General features: G+C 36.4%; 1 protein-coding gene across 2 annotated transcripts in view; it reads left to right on the top strand.

The window, feature by feature from the left end:
- Window positions 1-21,631, top strand: part of opcml (opioid binding protein/cell adhesion molecule-like) — a 220,098-nt gene that overhangs the window by 145,670 nt on the left and 52,797 nt on the right. For both annotated transcript variants that reach the window (XM_027160887.2, XM_027160880.2), the window contains one exon: window positions 5,026-5,261. In XM_027160887.2, the coding sequence (XP_027016688.1) occupies window positions 5,026-5,261 (236 nt within the window). The remainder of the gene's footprint in view (window positions 1-5,025; window positions 5,262-21,631) is intronic.

A 21,631-nucleotide genomic window follows, 5' to 3' on the forward strand; every position in this document is an offset into this window, starting at 1 on the left:
CGATCGATGCAAAACCACTCATTTACATCACTGAAGAAGTTTCTATACTCAGTGAATGTGTAGTTGTGAATGGAAAGACAGTTGTAGTTTGATATATTGTACAGGTTCAGTTAAATTCTATGTGTTACTGGATTCAATTGGATTGATCCCTTTATTGGTGTTGGTTGGTAATGGTCATGTTCTCCAGTATAGTATGTGTAAAAAAAATGCAAATTTTCCCAGCTTTATTTATAATTGAAACTATGTTAATAGAAACCAAACATTTAGGATAAAAAAACACGGAAAGCATTAATTGGAAAGGAGATTATTATGTGAGATCTGTATCCATATTTTACCTCACCGTGTCTCTGATAATTTGATGTTGCCTTTCTTTGCTATCTTTCTCCCGCTGTGTTCTCCCTCCACTGACCTTGTGCTGCTTTCACGTCTACAGCATTCATGTCCTATTAGAAACAATTCGACTGACCAGGAAAGGGATTCACAAGTAAACTTCTATAAGATGCTTTTTCTTATGTCACAAAAGACACTTGGGCACACATCAGTATAGCTGAACGCCCCACTCAAGTATCACATGATATCCCTTCCACCCATCAAACTGCTTTCTCCTATCATATACCATATCAGCCACCAGCTAGGGAGTGTGAAAGCTAACATCCATCCTCTGAGGCATATTCGGTTAAAATCCGTATCCGCCTCAAATACCTGCGTATAGCTAGTGTAAGCATTATTGATAGGAGAGAGAGTCTTCTGCCCCTCCTACCCAGACAGCACAGTCAATATTGCTCTCTTGTATTACCAGCCATGGACGACTCTGGCAGCATTGATTCGACTAGACGATTGCTGGATGAATTGGCTAATGCTTTTTTGTTGCGCCACACTGGAGCCCCTTCCACAAGGTTTCGCTTATGTGTGGAAAAGAGTGTTATATGATGTCATGTCTTAGTTAGCTATATACAATATTACCAAGAATATGAAAAAAACATGATATTATAATATTCCATGGAAAGTACACAAGCAAGTATTATTGAAATTAATCTGGTTTATGCAGTCGTGGAAATGAGCTTAATGGATTAACACTGTTACTACATGTTACAGTAGTTACTTACAGTATATGTTCATTAAATAAATCTCTTTCTATTCCATAATTCTTGCACATTCTCTAGCGTTATTACATATAACATAGTTACACATCATGTTACTAAATAACATGTCACATAAATTACATCTCATTCTATTTTTTCTTCCTATTACGTAGTTCCTATTATTTGTATTAATTTGTATACTTTTTTACATTAGTTACTAATACGCACAGTATAAGGAGAAGTGCCCGGGTTTTCATTTCACTGCAAATTGTATACGAAATATTACTCTGTACGTGACAAATCAAAATCTGATTCTCGAATCTACTTTAAATTGCACTGGTTAACTGTTAAAATAACTGTTTTAAGCTTTTATAAGCATGGACAATTTTTTTTTTTTGTGTTTGTGATTATCTTAAAGCCACTGACACTGCTATGCTTGATGAGTTTAGTTTCTTTGAGAACTTCAGTATTGTCTGTGCATAAAGACAGTTTAGAATGTATTGGTAATCCATCTATGTTTTATAGGATGCACTTGAGTAGTGGGGATATTTCTTTATATTAACGACCCTACACCAAGGTGCCTGACAATCCATTAGAGTAGACTGCATGGTAGCAGTGTGACAGTGCCATTAGTCTAGTGAATGAGGCTTGATCTCATCTTGTCAGTGCTCGATAATGGAGACACTGCCTTCAAGGAAACTGCTGTTACTTTTCAATATTGGTGGCTTGGATTGACTTTCTTTTTCCCACTTTTTCCACTTTAAATACTTTTGTAGAAGAGCCTTGTTTGAAAGAACACAAGGATGTTGACAGAATTGATGAAATTCCATCTAATGCATTATGACCTCGAAAACCTTTTCTCGATCATGAAAATAAAAATGACAACCCTTCTTCCTGGCAATAGAAGCAATACTACATTGGTGCTGGTGGGTTAAAGCCTAGCCAGTATGGTAGAAGTGGTGCTAGAATTACAGGCAGCAGGTGGTAGAATTACTTATCATCATGGGACACATTAAGACATGCCTGGATGAACAGCCTTGATTTGATGAAGGAGGCCTCTGCATACTGAATTAATGACCTAATAAATCTGGGGAATGTCCTTTCTAGTTAGCATGATTTAGTATGCTTAGAAGAAAAACAGATGTTAACAGAAAAAAGAAGAAAAAAAAGACCACAGCGGTGAAAAGTTACCTAGAATCGTTAGCACTGTATGCAATACAAGTTTTACAGCTTAATAAACATTTAGTATTTAAGGTTATTGCAAAGCCAGAAGTAAAATCTATGGTAGTTTTCTACAGCTATACAATTCTGACACAAAAACTGCAGAGCATGCATGAATATTCTAAACAGCCAAATCGGGTGTTTTTGTATTCCTCTAGTCCTCCAAGTCCTCATTCATTCGTGCAGATTAACACTCTCTAGATGAGCTCATCGCTCTGAAGAATACTCTGAAGAAAAAAAAAAAGCTTCCATTTCACATGATGCATTGTTACCCTGAAAATTCACAGATTTTTTCCAAAGGGCTTTCATGGCTTTTTTTTTAAGGAGTGCAGGATGATGGTAATAAATGCTCTTAGATAATCTGCTTAATGCTTTTGACCTTGTTGTGGATATGTCCTTGAGAGGGAAAATAAAGCATGCCTAAGGGATATTATAGGCATGAACATGTAAACGACCTGGCACTGCTTGGATAGAAATCTTAGAAATCTTTTCGGTATATTGTAAGCGTCATTCCGCTTTGCTACATGAGCTTTGTAAGTGTCACCAGCTACCTGGCCAAGTCACACTGGCCTGCTACCTTGTGCATCCTCTGCTCTTTACTGATAAGCAAGGACAGTGTTGAGCACTGAGGAGGCTTCTCTCCTATGCACGTGGCAGACACAAGCCTATTTCAGGGTTTCCCTGGGGTGGAGGGGGCGGAGTGGATGAGCTGCACTGCTGAAGTTGCAGCATTATGGAAGCTGATTTCTGGGTCTGTTCTATTGCCTCATGGTGGCATTACATTTGCGTCTCGAAATCTATTAACATCACCTGCGTCCGGATCATTCCTGCATCAAAACAGTCTGCCAGGAAATGTGCTATGGGGTTACAGGATTATTTTCTGTAAATGTTGCACTTTTTATCAGATTTTCTTTAGCAGTTGCAAATATAATCGATTTTCCAGTGGCCTCCTTCTGTCATTAGTACTACTGAATAGGAGAAAGTGTATCTCTGGTTGTCAGCAGATACTGCTGTTCTTTTCTGCACTTCTGCATCCACATGATACACTTACAAAACATGACATATGTTATTAATATCACAATCTTATCATTTATCTAGATATGTATCAATAAAGACCTTATGGTGGATGTATGTAATGCTATTAATAATTTGGTGTGCTAGATCTGTCCTCTGCATGGTTTGTCATTTTTCTTTTGTTTGGTACCTTTATTTGTTCTTTTTTAAAATCACATCTATAAATTTTGATGTATGTTTCTCATGTTTATTTTGTTTTACTTATTTTTGAGTTGACTTTTTTATGAATTTGAAAAACACCATAAACAGAACTATATCTGAATAATAATAATAATAATAATAATAATAATAATGATAACTATTATTATTATTATTATTATTATTATTAGTAGTAGTAGTAGTAGTAGTAGTAGTAGTAGTAGTAGTAGTAGTAGTATATTTTCTTGACAATGCAAGATTGTAGTGATGTGGATTGCAGAAATGTGTACTGTAGCTCAAATTATTACTTCCCAGTCTGTGCAGCCCAGTTACAGTTAAATACAGTTAAAATATATAGACAGCTCCATATCACAAAAACTGGCATGTATTATAGGTTATACAGTTATATAACCATGTTCTAATAGTTAAAAATAGATTTTCAATAGCTTTCAAACACTGTGCCCTGTGCCTCTGCGATCTACGGTGTCCGAGAAAGGGGCTGCCGTATTCGGCCATTTTAGGTGACTTTGCAGCTCTATTTTTGGTTAATATGATGCCTCAGGTGCTGCTACAGAGCTCATTATGTTTCATTAGATCATTTCCCCAGCTCAGAGACTTTGTTTATTCAGTCATATTTTGGGGAGAATTTCTAAATCTATGCAATATAAATTTCTCCTCAAAGGTACAATAATAGTCCTTAAGGTACAAATATGTAATTTACTGATATTCTTCTACACTTGTATTCTATTGAAGTACATTTTCCTTGAGTCGTACTTGCACCTCAAAAGCTCCTGCTTATAATATAAGCATAAAAACACATTCTGTCTGATGTCAGTTACTTTATGTGAAGCTTTAAATATCTTCCATATTTTCAAATCAATGTAAGGAAGCAAGCCAGTGAGTGTAGCTTCTTAGGGATCTGTTTCTGCCAGTATAGCAAAACGAAACAGAACATTTGGCTATATTGTGTCTGGAATGTGAGTTACTCAATATTGGTTTCTTGTTTATAGAGCTGTTGTATAAAAGCAATAACAGGCTTGCATACATGAGGTTATACGGACTATAAGCATGGTCATTATTAGTTTTCATTTTTGGTCGTTTGCTTTTGCTTAATTTTACAGTGGATTATATTCTTACAATAAAGCAAGCTCTTTATTTTAGCTAATCAATTCAACATCCAAATTATTTAATTGTGCTTATTGTGTCCTGTATATCACTTATGGTTTAGAAATTAATTCTGTCGAGTAAAGGCGGATTGAAATATTTTTATAGTGCACTTTATCTTCTGAAGTCTAGATACTGAAGTCCTAATATACTTATTGATTGTATGATATAAAACAATACCGTCTTTGGTGGATGCTGGAGAAAAAAAGAATGAAAAAGAAGAATGAAAGAATGGGGAAAATGACTTTAATTTCAAACAAGGTCATCTGTCCAAGCAAAAGTGATAGCAGGAAAATGCATTGCTTAATGACCTAATCTTGTTTTTTTTCTTCTCGTGTTTCAACAGATGCAATGTGGACAGCAAGGTATCGAGGGTAGCCTGGCTGAACCGTACCACTATTCTCTTCACGGGGAGTGAGAAATGGTCTCTGGACCCACGAGTTGTCCTGCTGAATAACACAGCAGTGACAGAGTACAGTATAAAGATCCTGGACGTGAACCTGCACGATGAAGGGCCGTACGTGTGCTCCATCCTCACGAACAAGAAACCCGAGTCCACCAAAGTTCATCTTGTCGTCCAAGGTAAACAGCTTTTCAGAGGCAATCTTCTCTCAGGTGGTTTTGGAGATTTGTAAACTGTTGCAGTCATTTATTTATTCATTTATTTGTTTATTTATTTTTAATCTCTGCACCAGAAAAAAATTATCTTTGACAGTCAGCGTTTTCATCACTCACTGTTTGGGATTAAAAAAATGGTATCAAAACTGGCGGGAGATTGTTTTTGGCTCGCTTGACATTTCAGCGCCATGGTTAAAGGTGAAGAACAACTTCGATTCTCCTTCCGCAGACTGATATAATTAAACGAATCTCTCCAGACGTGACTCCCCGTGATGAAATTGGGATTTAATCTGGGTTTAATTTCAAATCGTTGATAGATATTGATTTAAGACACACAGCAGAAGGAGGAAGAGAAGGAGAGGAAGCAAGAGAGAAAGCACTCCAGCCCTGGCCATCATTCAAAAACCAGCACTCACTAAATCAGCTGTCAAAATGCAGACTTTTGTCATCATTTACACTGCAATTCCCTTCACGTTTTCTTTTCAAAATCAGTTAAAACTTTGCCTGAATCCGTATGTTTCCTGACGCAGAAAGACTCAATGTATTATTTTGAAACAAGATAATTTTCTGTAAAAAAAAAATACCATTTTATTTTAATCAGCTTTTTTTCTTAGCAGTTAGGGATTAAGTGAAAAACAAGATTTTTATGTTGTGAAAAAAAAGCTTTTTCTCTTTCTTATTTATTTTTTTTTTTAAATTAAACACCTTCTTATCTCCCGTTCATTAACTTTTGGCGCTTAGTCCTGACACTAATTACTCCTTATGCAAAACAACTAAACAAATAAATAAGATAAGGCAATTTATTTTAAGAGATTAGATACACCAAGTGTTAATTAGCATTTGAGCTTCTAATAAAACGTGTTGTAGTCTTGCAAAAAAAAAAAGGAGCCTAGATTACAATGTAATTACTTGTTTGTGATTTCCCCTTATCATATTATTAAATTGCTAAAGCACAGAAGAGCTGATTAATTTAAGGTTTATTTTGTTTCAGCTGTAAATACTGTATATAACAGAGTTCTTCTTACAGGGACTGATCCATTAAATTAGCTAAAAGAAATAAAATAATATCATAAATTAAAAGGACTTAGAATGAATAACGATGCATACAAATAAATAGGAATTTTAATTTCATAATGCTCATAATTTCATAATTTCACATTTAGGCTATTATTATTATTATTATTATTATTATTATTATTATTATTATTATTATTATTATTAGGCTAAATATATTGTGTTGTGTAATACATAATACATAATAGCGATAATAGTATTTTAGTGATTTGTTTTGCGAATATTAAATATATCGTGTTAATGTGCCTCTCATATTTAACTACTCAGCCTGCTCTAAGTACTACTTACCCCACCAACCTCCCTCTTCCTCGTCATAACACATCTCTGCTAAAAACATTTCTGCTTCACATACATCCAGCCCACCTACTGTTGTCACTCGGTATTGATTAAAGGTTATCATGACATTACATTACAAATATGGAAATTATAGTCAATGTGACAAAACACTGGGAGAACAGAGGTTAGAAATCTACCAAAAAAGAACATTTATTTGTTTGTTTGTTTGTTTGTTTGTTTACATTTATAGTATTAATAAGAGCATCAACTGTTAAGCAGAGTATTGTTTTGTTGTTCACTTGGCTTAGCAATGTAAGTGAAACAGCTCGAGTATAAAAAAATTTAAAGACTCAGCAAACTCGGATCCGAACGTAGGATTGAAACTCTCTCTACTTATTGGCAATAGGGATTATTACATCAACATTTCTCTCTGTGTTTACATACTGTTTTTCTCTGTCTTTCACAACCCAGACGTGTGTATCACCTACACAACGGTGTGGAGGTTGTTTCTTCTTTTTTTTTAATTTTTGAATAAATTAGCCCTTAGAACCTTAGAAGTGAATGCAGAAATATTGCCAATCTGTATATGATATTGCCTCATCCACAGAGCCATATCAGTTTACAGTATACTGTTGTTACTGGCTAGAGAACTAGCTACTATGGTAATTAGCAAGCTTGTGAATTAGCTAACAGCTGTTATGCATAATGTATAATCCATTTTTACTGGAGCAAAATCAAATGCTTATTTTTGATATACAATATAGGACATATGGTAATGTTATGTATACTACCTAAGCTGTTTAGATTTAGAAACAGATTTTTATGGGTTGTAAAAGAAATCGTTTCAGATAGCTTTGCATGCTGAGGAAGCTGTGGGTTTTTAAGTTTACGGTCATTTGGGGACTTGCGGAGGTCTTGCTACAACCTTATCTATTGACAGTCATTTTGGAGTGGCCCTTAAAATGAGAAACATACTAAGCAGAAAAAATAGGAGGTTGTACTAGAATGCAATTTTCAGGTCCAAAAACATTTTCATTTGTTATTTTCAGTATTTTTGTTAAGATCGGTTGTTTGTTATTTTTGTTAGGTTTGACTTTACTGTCATTGTCAGAGTACAAAGTACAAAATACAGAGTCAACCAAATGCATTTAGCATACAACCTGTAGTGCAATAAATAAGATTATATGTACAGGTAATGATGAACAGTAGAATTAATAAGAGAATAAAGTAAAAAAGAAAGAAAGAATAAGCAAAATAATATTGACTTTAAAATGTTAAATGTAACTTTACATGAACATGAACTACATATAGTACAAACTGAGCAAATATGAACAATTTGAAGGTGTCATAATATTGCTAAATGGGTGCTGGGCTGCTTTACCCATCAAGCCCTGCATGTGACATGACCTGGTCACATGTGTGACTTCCAGCCCGAGCTGTTACTCCTTTCACCTTGATTTGCACCATTATTTAACTTCTAGTTACTGTGTACCTCTCTGTTATGCTTTTGCTGACGTTTTGCCTTGTTGCTTTGCCTTGTAATCATAATCTGTATGATTTGCTGTTTATGTTGTATTTACTGTTCGTTCTGTTGCACCTTCCACAATTAAAGTCTGCATGTGCATCTGTTACATCTAAAAATCTATGACAGGAAGGTTTTACCCAACCACTACAATTGTGTGATTGTAGTAGTGCAGTGAGAGTTGGAAGGGAAAACATTCGACTGATAACACTTTTTGTCTTGCCGTCATACGCACTTACATGACCGGTGTGTTACTAGTTACAGACAGGAAGAGAATGCTAGATTTTTGTCATACCAGTGACTCTCTTTGTGTTTGGCAGCCAACATTTAGTGTGTATGGTCATATACTGTAAATAGACTGTATACACTGATACAGGTGCTTTATACTACAACAGTCCTATTTTGAGCAACTGGCTTTGGTGTTTTTCTTTTCTGGCCCTTACCATTATGTCCTGAGGGTAGGATCATTTCTCCTTATTCTTTCCACGTAAAACAAACATCTATATCTTGTCTTGGATTAGTATCTATTTCTGTGCAAGTGAGGGAAGGCAAAGGTTAGAGATTGGAAACCTTGAATATTGATAATATCGAAAATATGTGATCTGTAATTGAAAAACCATCAGTTTCAGAGATATAAATAGCAAAAAAAAGAAGAGGAGTTGGCAGTTATTGGTGTGCACATTATAAGTATGGTAGGATGCAGACTAAAACAGGCTTTGGGGGTTGATTTGGAAATCTCTCCCCGAAGCATTCTCTGGAGAAAGGCTGGTTTTGCCCAGCATCCTGTACTAGAGCCAGCATTGTCCATGTGGTGAGTGTATCTGGACACGATTTTTAAACCCAGCTGTGTGGAGCAGGTTTAAACATTAAAGCAGACAGAAGCTGGTGATGAATAGAGTGAGCACTGAGCACCAAAAGACACTATAATGAGAACATATGCATGTTTCTCCCTCAAGGTATTTCACACGAATGAACAGAAAGGCAGATGAGATAAGGGAGCCACATCGTAACTTGAGTGATGTTTAAGCTAAGGGTGGAACAGAAGGAAAATACATGCCATGGTGACTGGGTAACTCAATACGACAAAATCTGGGATGTTATGGCGTCTGATTAATGATTAGAAAATCCATGACGTTAGAGGACATTTATTTCACTGTGAAACATTGTATTGGAAGGACAAGTATTAGATCTTTTAGTCCAGTAAATTGCTAGAATATTTATTAATTGTCTAGCTTTGTATTTGTAGATAAGGTTATAGAGGATATTATAAATGGATTTGAAAGACATTCATAAATACACTGATACAGGTACTCTCTATACCACAGCAGTCCTAATTTGAGCAATTGGCTTTGGTGTTTTTCAGATTTCTCTCCAAGCTGTTTGCTTTTCTGGCTCCTTACCATCATGTCCTGTGGCTAGGATCATTTCTCCTCATCCTTCCCCCTAAACCGAACACTTCTAGATCTTGTCTTGGATTAGTGCTACATCTATTTCTGTGGTGGATGGTAGTGGTTGGACAGGCTTGTAAAAGGGTAAAAAGGCCTCATCGTCTTCCGTGGCATCGATCTGCTCTATTGATTAGCGGTAATACAAGGAGAGACGCACAATGTGTTAGAGAAGGGCGCAATCTGAAACCTGACGTTTTGACCCGAGTTTTCTCTAAAGTTTACAAATAATCAAAGAAAAAACTTCCATCTGGTGATGACAAATGAAGGTTATTGCAGTTTGGTTGTTCAAAATAAAGAAAATCTTTCTTTTTTTAACTACTTTAGATATTTCCAAACAGAATTGTATATTGCAAGGATAACTTAGGATCAGTGATTTTTATTTATTTATTTAATCTTTTTCTTTCAGCTTGTTTGTAATTCTTAGCACAATGCAGCGTATCCTTACCAGAACACACACATCAATATCTTTAATTTGATTTGCATGAAAGTTGAAGCTTTGGATGATGATCTTCTTCAACAGAATGTACAGTAGAGACTAAATTACTAAAGCACTGTCGCATCATTTTGGGCAAAGATTAAACAAGGCCAGAATCCAACTAGCGAATCCAACAGAATTCCACTATCGGCTATACTATATTTTGTGGTTAATGTACTAAAGCATTGACCGACGTTAGTTGTTCGATTGGATGAATGAACAAACATAGAAACAAACAAATAATACCAACATGTCAGTTAAAGTACTTTGAACAAAAACTCAGAATTTTATTACAAAATATATCCTTATATTACAGATATAGTTCCTTAAATTACAGATACTGTAAGTACTTTATTTAATGATGCATCAATCCATTTAACTTTATTCATATTACAGTGTATTTGCTTGGTAATGCTTAATTTAACAGAGACATCATTCCCAGGCTCATCCCTTGTTATTCCCTTGCATCCTTTATGAGTGAAATGATGCAATGAGCATCATATGGATAGCACATTTTATGCTAATGTAGCTCTATTAGGACTTATAGACTTGAAGCTACAGTACACACTCAGTTTATTAGCTATTCCTACCTTGTTCCTATACTCATTAGCCATTCTATCAGCACAAATCTACCATATGCACTCAGCTCATCTGCTGCTCTGTACAATTCATCATATCCTTTCACCCCATCTAACAGGCTAAAGGGGAAAAGAGACCACTGGCCAGATGTTATATGGATGGAGAATCAGTTTCTCTTGTTATACCGATATAATACTAGAGGTTTTTTCCAGTGATGCAAAAGTATTACTGTTAGTCGCATCTGCCAAATGCCATACATATGAATGTAGTCTTACTGTTTCCCAAAACCAAATCAAAAACTATTTCAGGGTATCACTTTTTTTTAAGTTGTTAAGTGCAGAAAAAAAAATCAATCTATACTTCAGTTAAATTCAGCTTCAATTGCATTTTTAGGCTAGAGACAATTGTAAATAAAGTGCTGGAATAAATGTGCAAAATAATAAATCTGTGTATAATATTTCACTAGGTAAAGACGTACAATGTCTTAAAATGTATTCGTCTGGACAAGCTGGCAGCTAAGCTATTATCGTCTGCCCTACATCAGAGAATGCAAAGCTTGGCACGATGCTCCTAATAACATAATGTTACACTATTATCTACAACAGTATCTCATCACAATGTTCATCTCAGTAGCCTCTGAAATGAGTCTGGATCGGCCTCTTTGAGCTGGCATGCACCGCTGATCTGACACTAAACTAGCTGAGTGGGATTGGATTGTGACATGCAACCCATGGCTTGAAAGTAGTTTTACAAAATGCTGGTCATGACAGAATTCACTTTGCCACAGTGCAAGGATTTATTTTTTTATTTTGTTTAGTGTTAAACGACAGCAAAAAAACTGCAGGGGGAATTCCTGGAGGAGTGAGTGCATACTGTACCTCTGCATATGTTCAAAATAAAACAGTTTCTCATCATAGTCTGCAAGTGGCTTTATATACATGGTTTTCTTTACCGTCTGATTTTTTTTCTCACATACAGTAGCTCTATTAAGTGTTATCAGGTGCAGTGCTATTGCTGGAATTTTTTACATACATTGTCATGGCTTGGTAGAGATTATAGTACATCTCAAAGGGCCTTTTTACACCTGGTCACTTCATGTGTTTTCTCTGATCCGATAGCTATCTGATTTGTTAAAACTGTTCCATTTACATTAGGCCACATGAATGTGTCTTAGCGAATCGGATATATATCAATCCGATCTTTCTACTCTCTTTCTACTACCTCATTTCTGGGGTAATTGAAATGGAACACGCTTTGGTGTATGCGGTTTTCAGAATGCAATCAAAAAGAAGACGGAAAAACTTGTTACGACGGTTATGCTACAAAAACAGCATTTACTGCTTGCTGTATTTTCGCTGGCGACAGCAGTGCATTTTAAGACCCAACGAGACACCGGTGTGAAAGATCACTCGCGAGTGACGTACATCAGTTTAGGAGGAGTATAGCGCTAACGTACTGTATATGGCTTAAACAACCACATGCATTTACACCTGTCCAGTTTCAACTGAAATGCGTCCCAGACCACCTCCTGAAGTGGTTTGAACGATCGGATTTATATCCGTCTCGAAAACGTTTCAGAGGGCATTTACACATGGTCTTTTTACCATCGGATAGCTACCGGATCACAGAAAACGCATGAAGTGACCAGGTGTAAAAAGCCCCAAAGTGTACACCTTCTAGGTTGACCAGCAATGTATGTGACCTGGTTCCTACATTGCTCACTGAAATGGTAGTTTAAAGGAAGGGTGTCCACTGAAACCTACATGACAGATTCCCAATTGATAAAACATTTAAGAAGCAACAAACTTCTTAAGCACAAAACTGAGTCATATTTCAGCACTGAACAAAGCAGAATACCTTGCAAGCTAGCAGACATCTAGGCCCAGATACATTTTTCTCTGTCGTGCAATACAAATGATCAGTCAAAGTCTAACATCCCATCAGAGATCCTGTAACACTGACATTTGCATGATAAATGCTGTACAGTCAGTGGGGGACAAAACAGGCTTCCTGGGTCTTGTTTCTCTCTCGTGAACACTCGCAATTTCTTTTCCACTTTGTTTGCCTTTGTTCCATTCTTCTCTTCTCATTTTTGCATCTTTCCTAGCTTCTCTAGCATACAGTATGTCCTGGAATTTTTTTTGGTCCTCAACACACTCACAATAAAAACGTTCTTCAGTCCTAGCTTCTAGCTTATCCCGGGGACCTTTTGTGGAAAGGAAAGCCTTTGTTGTCAATTTGTACACGCTGCCTTATTTTTCTGTAATAACGTATTCATAAACCATTTATATTCCATATATAATCACAAGAACATGTATTGATGTTCTAAATGGAGTTCTAGGAAATTAAAAGAGATCTAAGTCACTGAGGCAATTTTTGCTAGGCAGTAAAAAAGGAAGTTAGTATGAAAATATGTGAAGGTTATCTGGATGCATTTCACACAAATGTCTTATATTGCAGCATCTACAGTCAGTATCAGTCACTAGTCTCACAACTAGAGCATTTCAGTGTTGGGAATAGATGAACTCTAGTTGGCCTCAGCTGCACTGTTCCAGCCAGGTGAAGCATGGGGTGCTAAAATCCATACACACACACACACACACACACACACACACACACACACACACACACACACACACACACACGGCCAATGTGCTCGGCACTGCCATTCACTGTTCTGTCAACTTTTTGGTCTAACAAGCTTTCACCAATCAACATCCTGCTGTGACAGTGCCCTCTCAAAAACAAACCTTCTCTCCAAGTGCCTGCTACGCATGTCAGTGATTTAGAGGGAAGCAAATGCCAGTTGTCAGAAGGCAGCAGTAAAGATTGTTTTGCCTGGATACTGCAAGGACGTAAATATGTTCCGTTGGGAACATGAGCGCGTAGATCACATTCAGCATCAGAAGCAAGTGCAACGTAATTGATGCAAATTTAAAGTGCCTGTGCTTTAAGACTAGGACATATTGCATGGTGTATTGGGTGTCAGGTGCTTTGGGTGGCCCTTGTAATATAGACAGGTGACAAGAAGAAACTTTTTATTAATTCTCGAGAGAAAAGTGGCCGTGGAACAATGAGGGGTGAGGCGTATGGTGTTTTGTTGAGCTGTGTGCTGTCTACATGAAAAAAGAATTCATGTAGACAAAATCGAAACGTAAGGTAGAGTCCCAGAATGCCTTTTTCAAATGAAGTTTAGATTTGATGCTGAATTTAGGAGTGTCATGGGAAGATAAAAGTAACAGCAGAAGCTTGACTAGAGTGAGACATTTTTGTCAGCTTAACGTGTAAATGCTGATGTTCCAGTACTATTTGTCATGAATTGCTATTTGCTCCTGAAATATTATGCTACAGATAAAAATTGTACCTCAATTTTAGACTTTTAACATCTCATTCACAGTGCCCAACTGAGTAGGTTCTCAATTCTTGTATATTTAAGGGGACTATGCAATTTTCACTTGCTAAGACTATAAGAAGGCCAGTTGTTTGCTCATATTTAACTGATTTTAAAAAAGAATTATAATATACCTCTCAAAATATGTCTAATTTATTCATTCATTTATTAATTCATTCATCTGATCATGCATCTATGTATCCATCTGTCTATCAAATCATTCATTAATCATCACTAAGCACTTTATCCTGGTCTGGGCCACGATGGAGCCCAGGAGATCATGATGAATGTGTTCATTGTGCAGTGCAAATCCAAAGTAGAAACCTATTTACACGTATTTACGAATTTTATTTAAACTATTGGGTATGTTGTTTTGTTTTAAAAGTGTAGTGAACACTTACCTAACCCTTAACCTGTCCCTTAAAATCTGCACTTAAGTCTTATACCTCTATTCTGTGCACTTTGTTCTTCTAGCACTCAGTTACAAATCTTGTATAGTTCTTTGTATTGTCCTCTGCAGGATTTATCGCTTGCTTGTATTTTCTCATTTGTAAGTCACTTTGGATAAAAGCCTCTACTAAATGAATAAATGTTAATGTAAATGTAAATCCTGTAGCTGCACTCATTTGTAAATCTAACATATAAATTACTCATTGTAATAGATTATCTACACAATTTGTCAACTGTCTTCTTCTCTGTCCATGAAAGCATCCTCCATAGAATCACTCCTAGCTAGCTGTGATTGGATGATGGATAGTTTTCGTACCACAGCAGTAACACTAAAATTAGCTAACTGTAGCCTAGCAAGATCTGTTAATGTATCCTATACATTTTATGAGCCATGTATGTAGTACTTTTAATTATTTACTAAATAGTATATGAGGATGAAGTGGTTGTAGGGTGAAGTGGTGGTGCAGCTGGTAGAATTGCTGCCTTACAGATATACAGTAGGGCCACTGTTTTGAGCCTGCTCTCAGATTACAGACTGTATTCCTCTGGGTGTCAGGGCCAGGGTATAATCCATCCTCTCACCCATTGTTTCTGGGATAGGTTCTCAGTACATACCATGATAAAGAAGCTAGTTCAAGTCAGTTCAGTTACATTTTATTTGTATAGCATTTTTAACAATGGGCATTGTTACAACCAGCTTTACAGAAATGTAATTTCAGGATATAAATATAAATTAAAAAAAATATATCCCGAATGTGCAAACCCACATTATTGACAAGGAAAAACATCTGACAATGATATTAGGAACCTTTAGAGGAACCAGAGTCAAAATAAAACCCATTCTAATCTTGTTGAAAGCAGATAGTTCGATCATAAATAATTTACAGCATTAAGTAGACACCCTTATCCAGAGTGACTTACATTTTTTTTATCTCATTTTTATACAACTGAGGGTTAAGGGCCTTGCTCAGCTTAGTGGACATAGGAATCAAACTCACAACCTTACGATTGGTAGCCCAACACCTTAACCACTAGGCTACCACATCCCCACAGTTAGATTACCTTTAACTCTACAGTATAGTCAAAAAGTGCAAATATTTAACCAGAAATTTAATGCTAGTTTCAGGAATACAGCTAGTTTCATGAATACAGCTAGTAAAGATAAATAAATATACATTTTAAATAATATAATTAATAAATAAATAAATAAATAAATAAATAAATAAATAAATAAATAAATAAATAAACACCAGTACTTGTGAAGTTTTGATTTCAATTATTAAGATGCTGTTGATTAATTCTAATGTTACAGTTTCTATGGTTTTATTCACAGTGACTTACAAGCTTACAGTCTACACAGTCTAAGTCTAATATATATATATATATATATATATATATATATATATATATATATATATATATATGTGTGTGTTTGTGTGTGTGTGTGTGTGTGTGTGTGTGTGTGTGTGTGTGTGTGTGTGTGTGTGTGTAAATAATTGTTTATTTGGTAATTCATTTTGTAAGGAGTGTGTTTGTTTAACATTTACGTATGGAATGTTCCGAGTGTCAGTGCTTTGTAAACATTGTTGTGTTTTCCACCGTGTGAGAGTCTTCAGAAGACAGAGGACTTTTAATGCTGTTTAAAGCGGCTAGAATGGTGATGATAACAGAAACTAATTTGTGGATTTTCAATATTGCTGTGGCAAAAGACTTCAGGATAGGCTGTTTGTACTATCCCTCATCACACCACCCTATAATTCATTCAAACTAATCAGCATAGACCTCACTCCATTTTGGATTATTACTTACATGACATACATTTTTGTTTTAATAGTGTTGACATGAAACCCAAATCATGTGCACATACAAGTACACTTACAAGTGAAGAAGTACTACTTGTTTTTTTTAAGAACTGTGTATTTTTATAATATACAGGTCTACTGGGAGTACCCGTTTCTTTTTTCTAGTTTTTCCCTTAAGACCTTAATGGGAAAGAAAGTAATATATCTCTGTTAACAGGAGGATTCATGTAAAGATGTTTTATTAAAGTATCTTTAAAAAGTTTGGTTTAGGGTTTACAGTTTGGTGTCTGGCAGTTAAGAGTCTCCTCCGTCCATATGCAGTAAATGAGTTGGAGTTTGAAGTGAGTCACGTGAGAGCAAAGAGAACCAGATTTTTTGGGGCGGATGGAGCGAGTCAGAGAGAGTGAGGAAGGAGAGCAGTGTAGGTGTCTGTCCCTGTGCATGTAGGGTGTTGGAGGTGATGATAACACACCATATGTTCCACTGATTCCACCTCTCAGTGTGCACAGTCAGGGTACAAATGATTGGGTAAAGCTAGCTTAGTAAAATCAGAACAAAAAGCACATGCAGATTTCCAGCTGTATCTGTTCCTAATTAAAGTTTTATTCCCCATTGATGCCCAAGGCCATTGTACACCGCCTCAATTGTACATGGAGTGACTCGCTAGTCATTTCTGTAATTATTTATTTATATTTTTATTTTTCATTTCATATTTTTACATTCCATATTTCAAAGCATCCAATAAGTTATTTTACTAAGCAGAAATGTATAAAAGTACTGTATTGTTTAGTTGATATCTATTGATTGAGGTTGCATCATTCAGAACTGTCTGAATGAACTGTTTTATAAATATTTTTAAAAAAATGTAATTTATAATATGAGAACTACTTTTGGTGCAAGCATATACGTTCTTAAAAAAAAATCAATTAATAGCTCTGTATGCTATTATCAATTAATTTATCAATTAATAGCGATGTTGCATTTGTTTTGTTCCCTGGGTTTTGCCTGTGAAGACTGCATTTGTTGTTAAAAGGATAAACCAGCTGTCTTTGGAACAAAAGCAAGCCATATTGAAGCTGAGAAAACAGGGAAATTGGTCAGAACCACTGCACAAGCATTGGACAGTTCACCCAATTGGCATGTCTTGAAAAAGAAAGAAACCACTGGTGCACTAACAACCAGACATGGAACAGGTTTGCCAAGAAAAACAACAGTTGATGATAAAAACATTTTTGCATTGGCAGCAGGGAAGAAAAAACCCAAAACAACAGTCAGAGATATCAGACTTCCACAGGGCAAATGTTAAGGTATCTCAATCCATCGCTTGAAGAGGTCTTTGAGAGCAGAAATATAGAGGCCAAACCACAAGATGCCAACCAAAATTATGAAAAGGCCAAACTGTGTAGAAAGAAAGGATGTGCTTATGATCCAATACATATGAACTCATCATTCAAGCAGGTGTAGGTAGTGTCATGGCCGGGACTTACATGGTTACTTCTGGAACAGGCTCACTAATCTTTACTGATGATGTAACTCCTGATGGTAGCAATGGGAGGAATTCAGAGGTCTGACAACTTACATAAAAAACAAAGGACTTTGTTGAAGGAAAGAAAGGTGGTAAGATTTAAACTGGTCAAGTAAATCACCAGACTTTAAACCAATTGAGCAGAATACCACTTCTTGAAGAGGAGACTGAAGGACATAACCTCTCAAAACAAGCACTGGGAACTGAACAAGAACTGAGCAAAGCATGAAAAGAAGAAGAATGCACCTGTTTTTTGTGATGGCAGTTATTGCTGAACCAATTATTGTGCTATTTACTTTAAGATTGTTCTAATTAGTTCCAATGCTTTTGCTCACTTGAAAATTGAAAATGTATCTTCTATGTATGTATGTCTTCTATGTATGAAAATGTATGTATCTTCTATCATCTTATCATTTTGATCTCAAACCCAGATGACTTCAGTGTATAGCAAAAGCAAACATATGGCCCCCCGAGGGTTCCTGAAACCCCACTTTGAAAACCATCTTTCTGTGCATTTCAAGGAAACTGTGTCTGAATGACTAATGAGATCCTGTGTCTCTGTTTAAAGATTCTAAAATAGTTTATGACCAGTATGTCCTTTGAGTTATCTGGCATTATGTGTCAAAGTGCAAGACTCATTCAATTCAATTAGACACCACTACACACAGGAGCCAGGGTTATTCCCCCTCCTCTGTTCGAGTGAACTGATGTGTCTTTGTTTTAGATTAGTGCTGAAACCTTCTCCTCCTTAGGGGAATATATCTGACGGCCTCTCAACTAGCTGCACATTTGTGTAATAAGCCTCAATTCTCGTTTATTGGATTGTGAAGCTGCCTTTTTCCTCATTTTAAACAGCAGTAATGAGCCGTTGGAAGGATTCAGCTGTGTTATGAGAATGTAAATGGGAAAAGAGTCCTCAGCAATTTGCCCATGTAACACATTAGTGGCAGCTAGTTCAGCACAGGCAGTGTGGAGTCCATTTTTCACTGACAGAGTTCTTTGGGTGCCCTGCCGGCTTGCCAATTCCTTTAACCCCATCCGCACCCCGCTGCATGTCAGCATAATAGAAGTGAGAGGCTGAAAAAAACGTCAGCATATACAGTATAAGGATTGGAATGTGCAGAAAAATCCATGAGATCAAGACTGTCTAGATATTTTGACACCCATGTCCATGTGTTAAGTTTAAGCTATTGTTTTACATGCATGTTTATTTAATTATTGTGTTGTCCATATGTTTAATTTGCACAATGTGATGCTAATGGGGTTTTAATGGCAATTAAAGAGAGGAGAGTGACGTACAAAAGTGCTATCAATGAAGTCTCTATCAATGAATACATCAACACTGGTTCACTAAGTTACAGACTTAGGATATCATCAAGCTAAAACTCTGTTGGGAGATGTTTTCTTTTTTAAGTATACATAGAACAAACAGGGAAAATAAGTGCTAGTTTAAGTGTTTCAGGAAGAGGTAGCTGGCCGGTGACTCAGCTGTTCGGACATCAAGGGGAAGTTCATTCCACCACCTCAGTGCCAGAACAGAAAAGAGTCTTGATGTACCTACGGTACCTCTTACCCTGAGGGATGGTGGGACCAGTTGAGCAGTGCAGGGCGAGATGCAGTGCAAGGAGTGACAAAAGCTTTGAGATTAAAAGGTGATGGTCTATTTTTAACTTTGCATGCAAGCATCAATGTTTTGAAGATCTTTAATGCAACCTTAATTTTTTGAAGGACATTGTGTATGTAAATATGGACCTACAAAGTCTTCTCTTTTAGAATGTGATCAAATATGTACTAGGGAGCTATATGGGAATGGGGACAGTGATAATGCAGACTATCATTCCCACAAGAATGTTAATGAATGTTAATAATTCAGCAACCTTGACAGTAAAACAGCCCATTTTACACCAGACAAAGCAAATGCTTCATTTTATTCAGTGTGGCCTTTTACACTAGATGCATGTGACACATGGATCTGTAGTCATTTTACATGTGTACAAAATTGACCCATACTAGTAAAAAAATTCACAAACTTCAAATAGAGCAACATGCAAAACATGTTCACATTACATACTGGAAAAACTATGTTTAAAATATTGCTGAAATCATTGGTAGGATGAGATGCTGAGACACTAGGGAATGAGTTTTGAATAAGATTGAGGCACTAGGGGGCTGGGTGTGACTGTCATTGGTCCACTTGGGGTCGGGATGGGGTTGGGGCTATAGCGGAAGGGGTGGGGCTGGTTTTTGGGGCACATGTCAAGGGGTGGAATTGGTGTTGGGGCAAATGTTGATGTGTTGGGTATATTGTTGGGGCACATGGTGATGGGGTGGGGATGGCGTTGAGCCACATGGTGTTGTGAGTATGGTGTTGGGGCACCATATCTCATTAAAAGTCTTTTCAGTATTGCACTGTCTTAAATATATCACCACTTCTTATTTCTCATCTTAACTATTAAGGTATTTCACAGCACTATGTCATCACAGTCTCAGCAGCATCCTGTTGTAGTGTTTTTAACACTCCTCTTAACTTACTTTCTTAACTTAACTTGTTTAATTTCTCATCTCTATTAGAAGAGACGCTACTTTATTCATCCAAATGAGGTTTATTAAAGGACCTTTAATTTTGAAACCTTTATATTTGAACTTATACAGAAGCCACTGTGAGTCAGTGCGTTGTCACAAAGACAGAACATGTACAATAACATTATATATGACTGCAAATGTTGGATGTGTTGGGTATATTGTTGGGGCACATGGTGATGGGGTGGGGATGGCGTTGAAGCACATGGTGTTGTTGTGGGTATGGTGTTGGCACCGTGTCTCATTAAAAGTCTTTTCAATATTGCCAGTGTATTTTTAGGAATGTTTGTGGCAGTCATCTTTAACATTGACTATATTCAGCAGTTACTATATGAAGAAGTAGTTTGTGAAAGAAACCTGGCAATATTCTTCTTCCAGCTGTGAGGAAACAAATTCTCATATTAAGCATTTGAATAATATACTGTAAGGATGCACTGTCTTAAATATATCACCACTTCTTATTTCTCATCTTAACTATTAAAGTATTTCACAGCACTATGTCATCACAGTCTCAGCAGCATCCTGTTGTAGTGTTTTCAACACTCTTATTAACTTCCTCTTGTTTAATTTCTCAGCTCTATTAGAAGAGACGCGACTTTATTCATCCAAATGAGGTTTATTAAAGGACATTTAATTTTGAAACCATTAGATTTGAACTTACACTGAAGCCACTGTAAGTCAATGCGTTGTCACAAAGACAAAACATGTACAATAACATTATATACCACTGCTGTCAAGGATGGCTCCATGTAGACAGCCTGGAGATACATGGGATTGCTGTGGATAGTACCACTTGGAGATCATGGAGGTGGGTTTGGACTGTTGTTACCACATTTGGTTTTGCAACTCAAGACTATAATTTATTCAGAAATAACGGTGATGCTCATGCTCATAAGTTGCTCGAAGGCTTGCACGTGACTTATGTAACATACAGTTATAGAAAGGAAATTACTGACAGTCACACTATCTGAGGTCACCCAGATGAAGATGGATTCCATTTTGAGGCTAGATCATCTCAAGGTTTCTTCCTGATATCGTCTCTTTTCACTGTTGCCTCTGGCTTGCTCATTAAGGATAAATATAACAAAAAAAATTGTAAAGTTTACTAATCCTGTAAAAAAAAGCAACAGTGTCTTTTGTTAAAAGTGCATTAAATTAAATTGAACTGAATATCACTTGTTCACTGCTGTACCCTAGTGCTTTTTTGCTGTA

The sequence above is a fragment of the Tachysurus fulvidraco genome, chromosome 20 (genome assembly GCF_022655615.1).
Source record: "Tachysurus fulvidraco isolate hzauxx_2018 chromosome 20, HZAU_PFXX_2.0, whole genome shotgun sequence".
Taxonomy (NCBI): domain Eukaryota; kingdom Metazoa; phylum Chordata; class Actinopteri; order Siluriformes; family Bagridae; genus Tachysurus; species Tachysurus fulvidraco.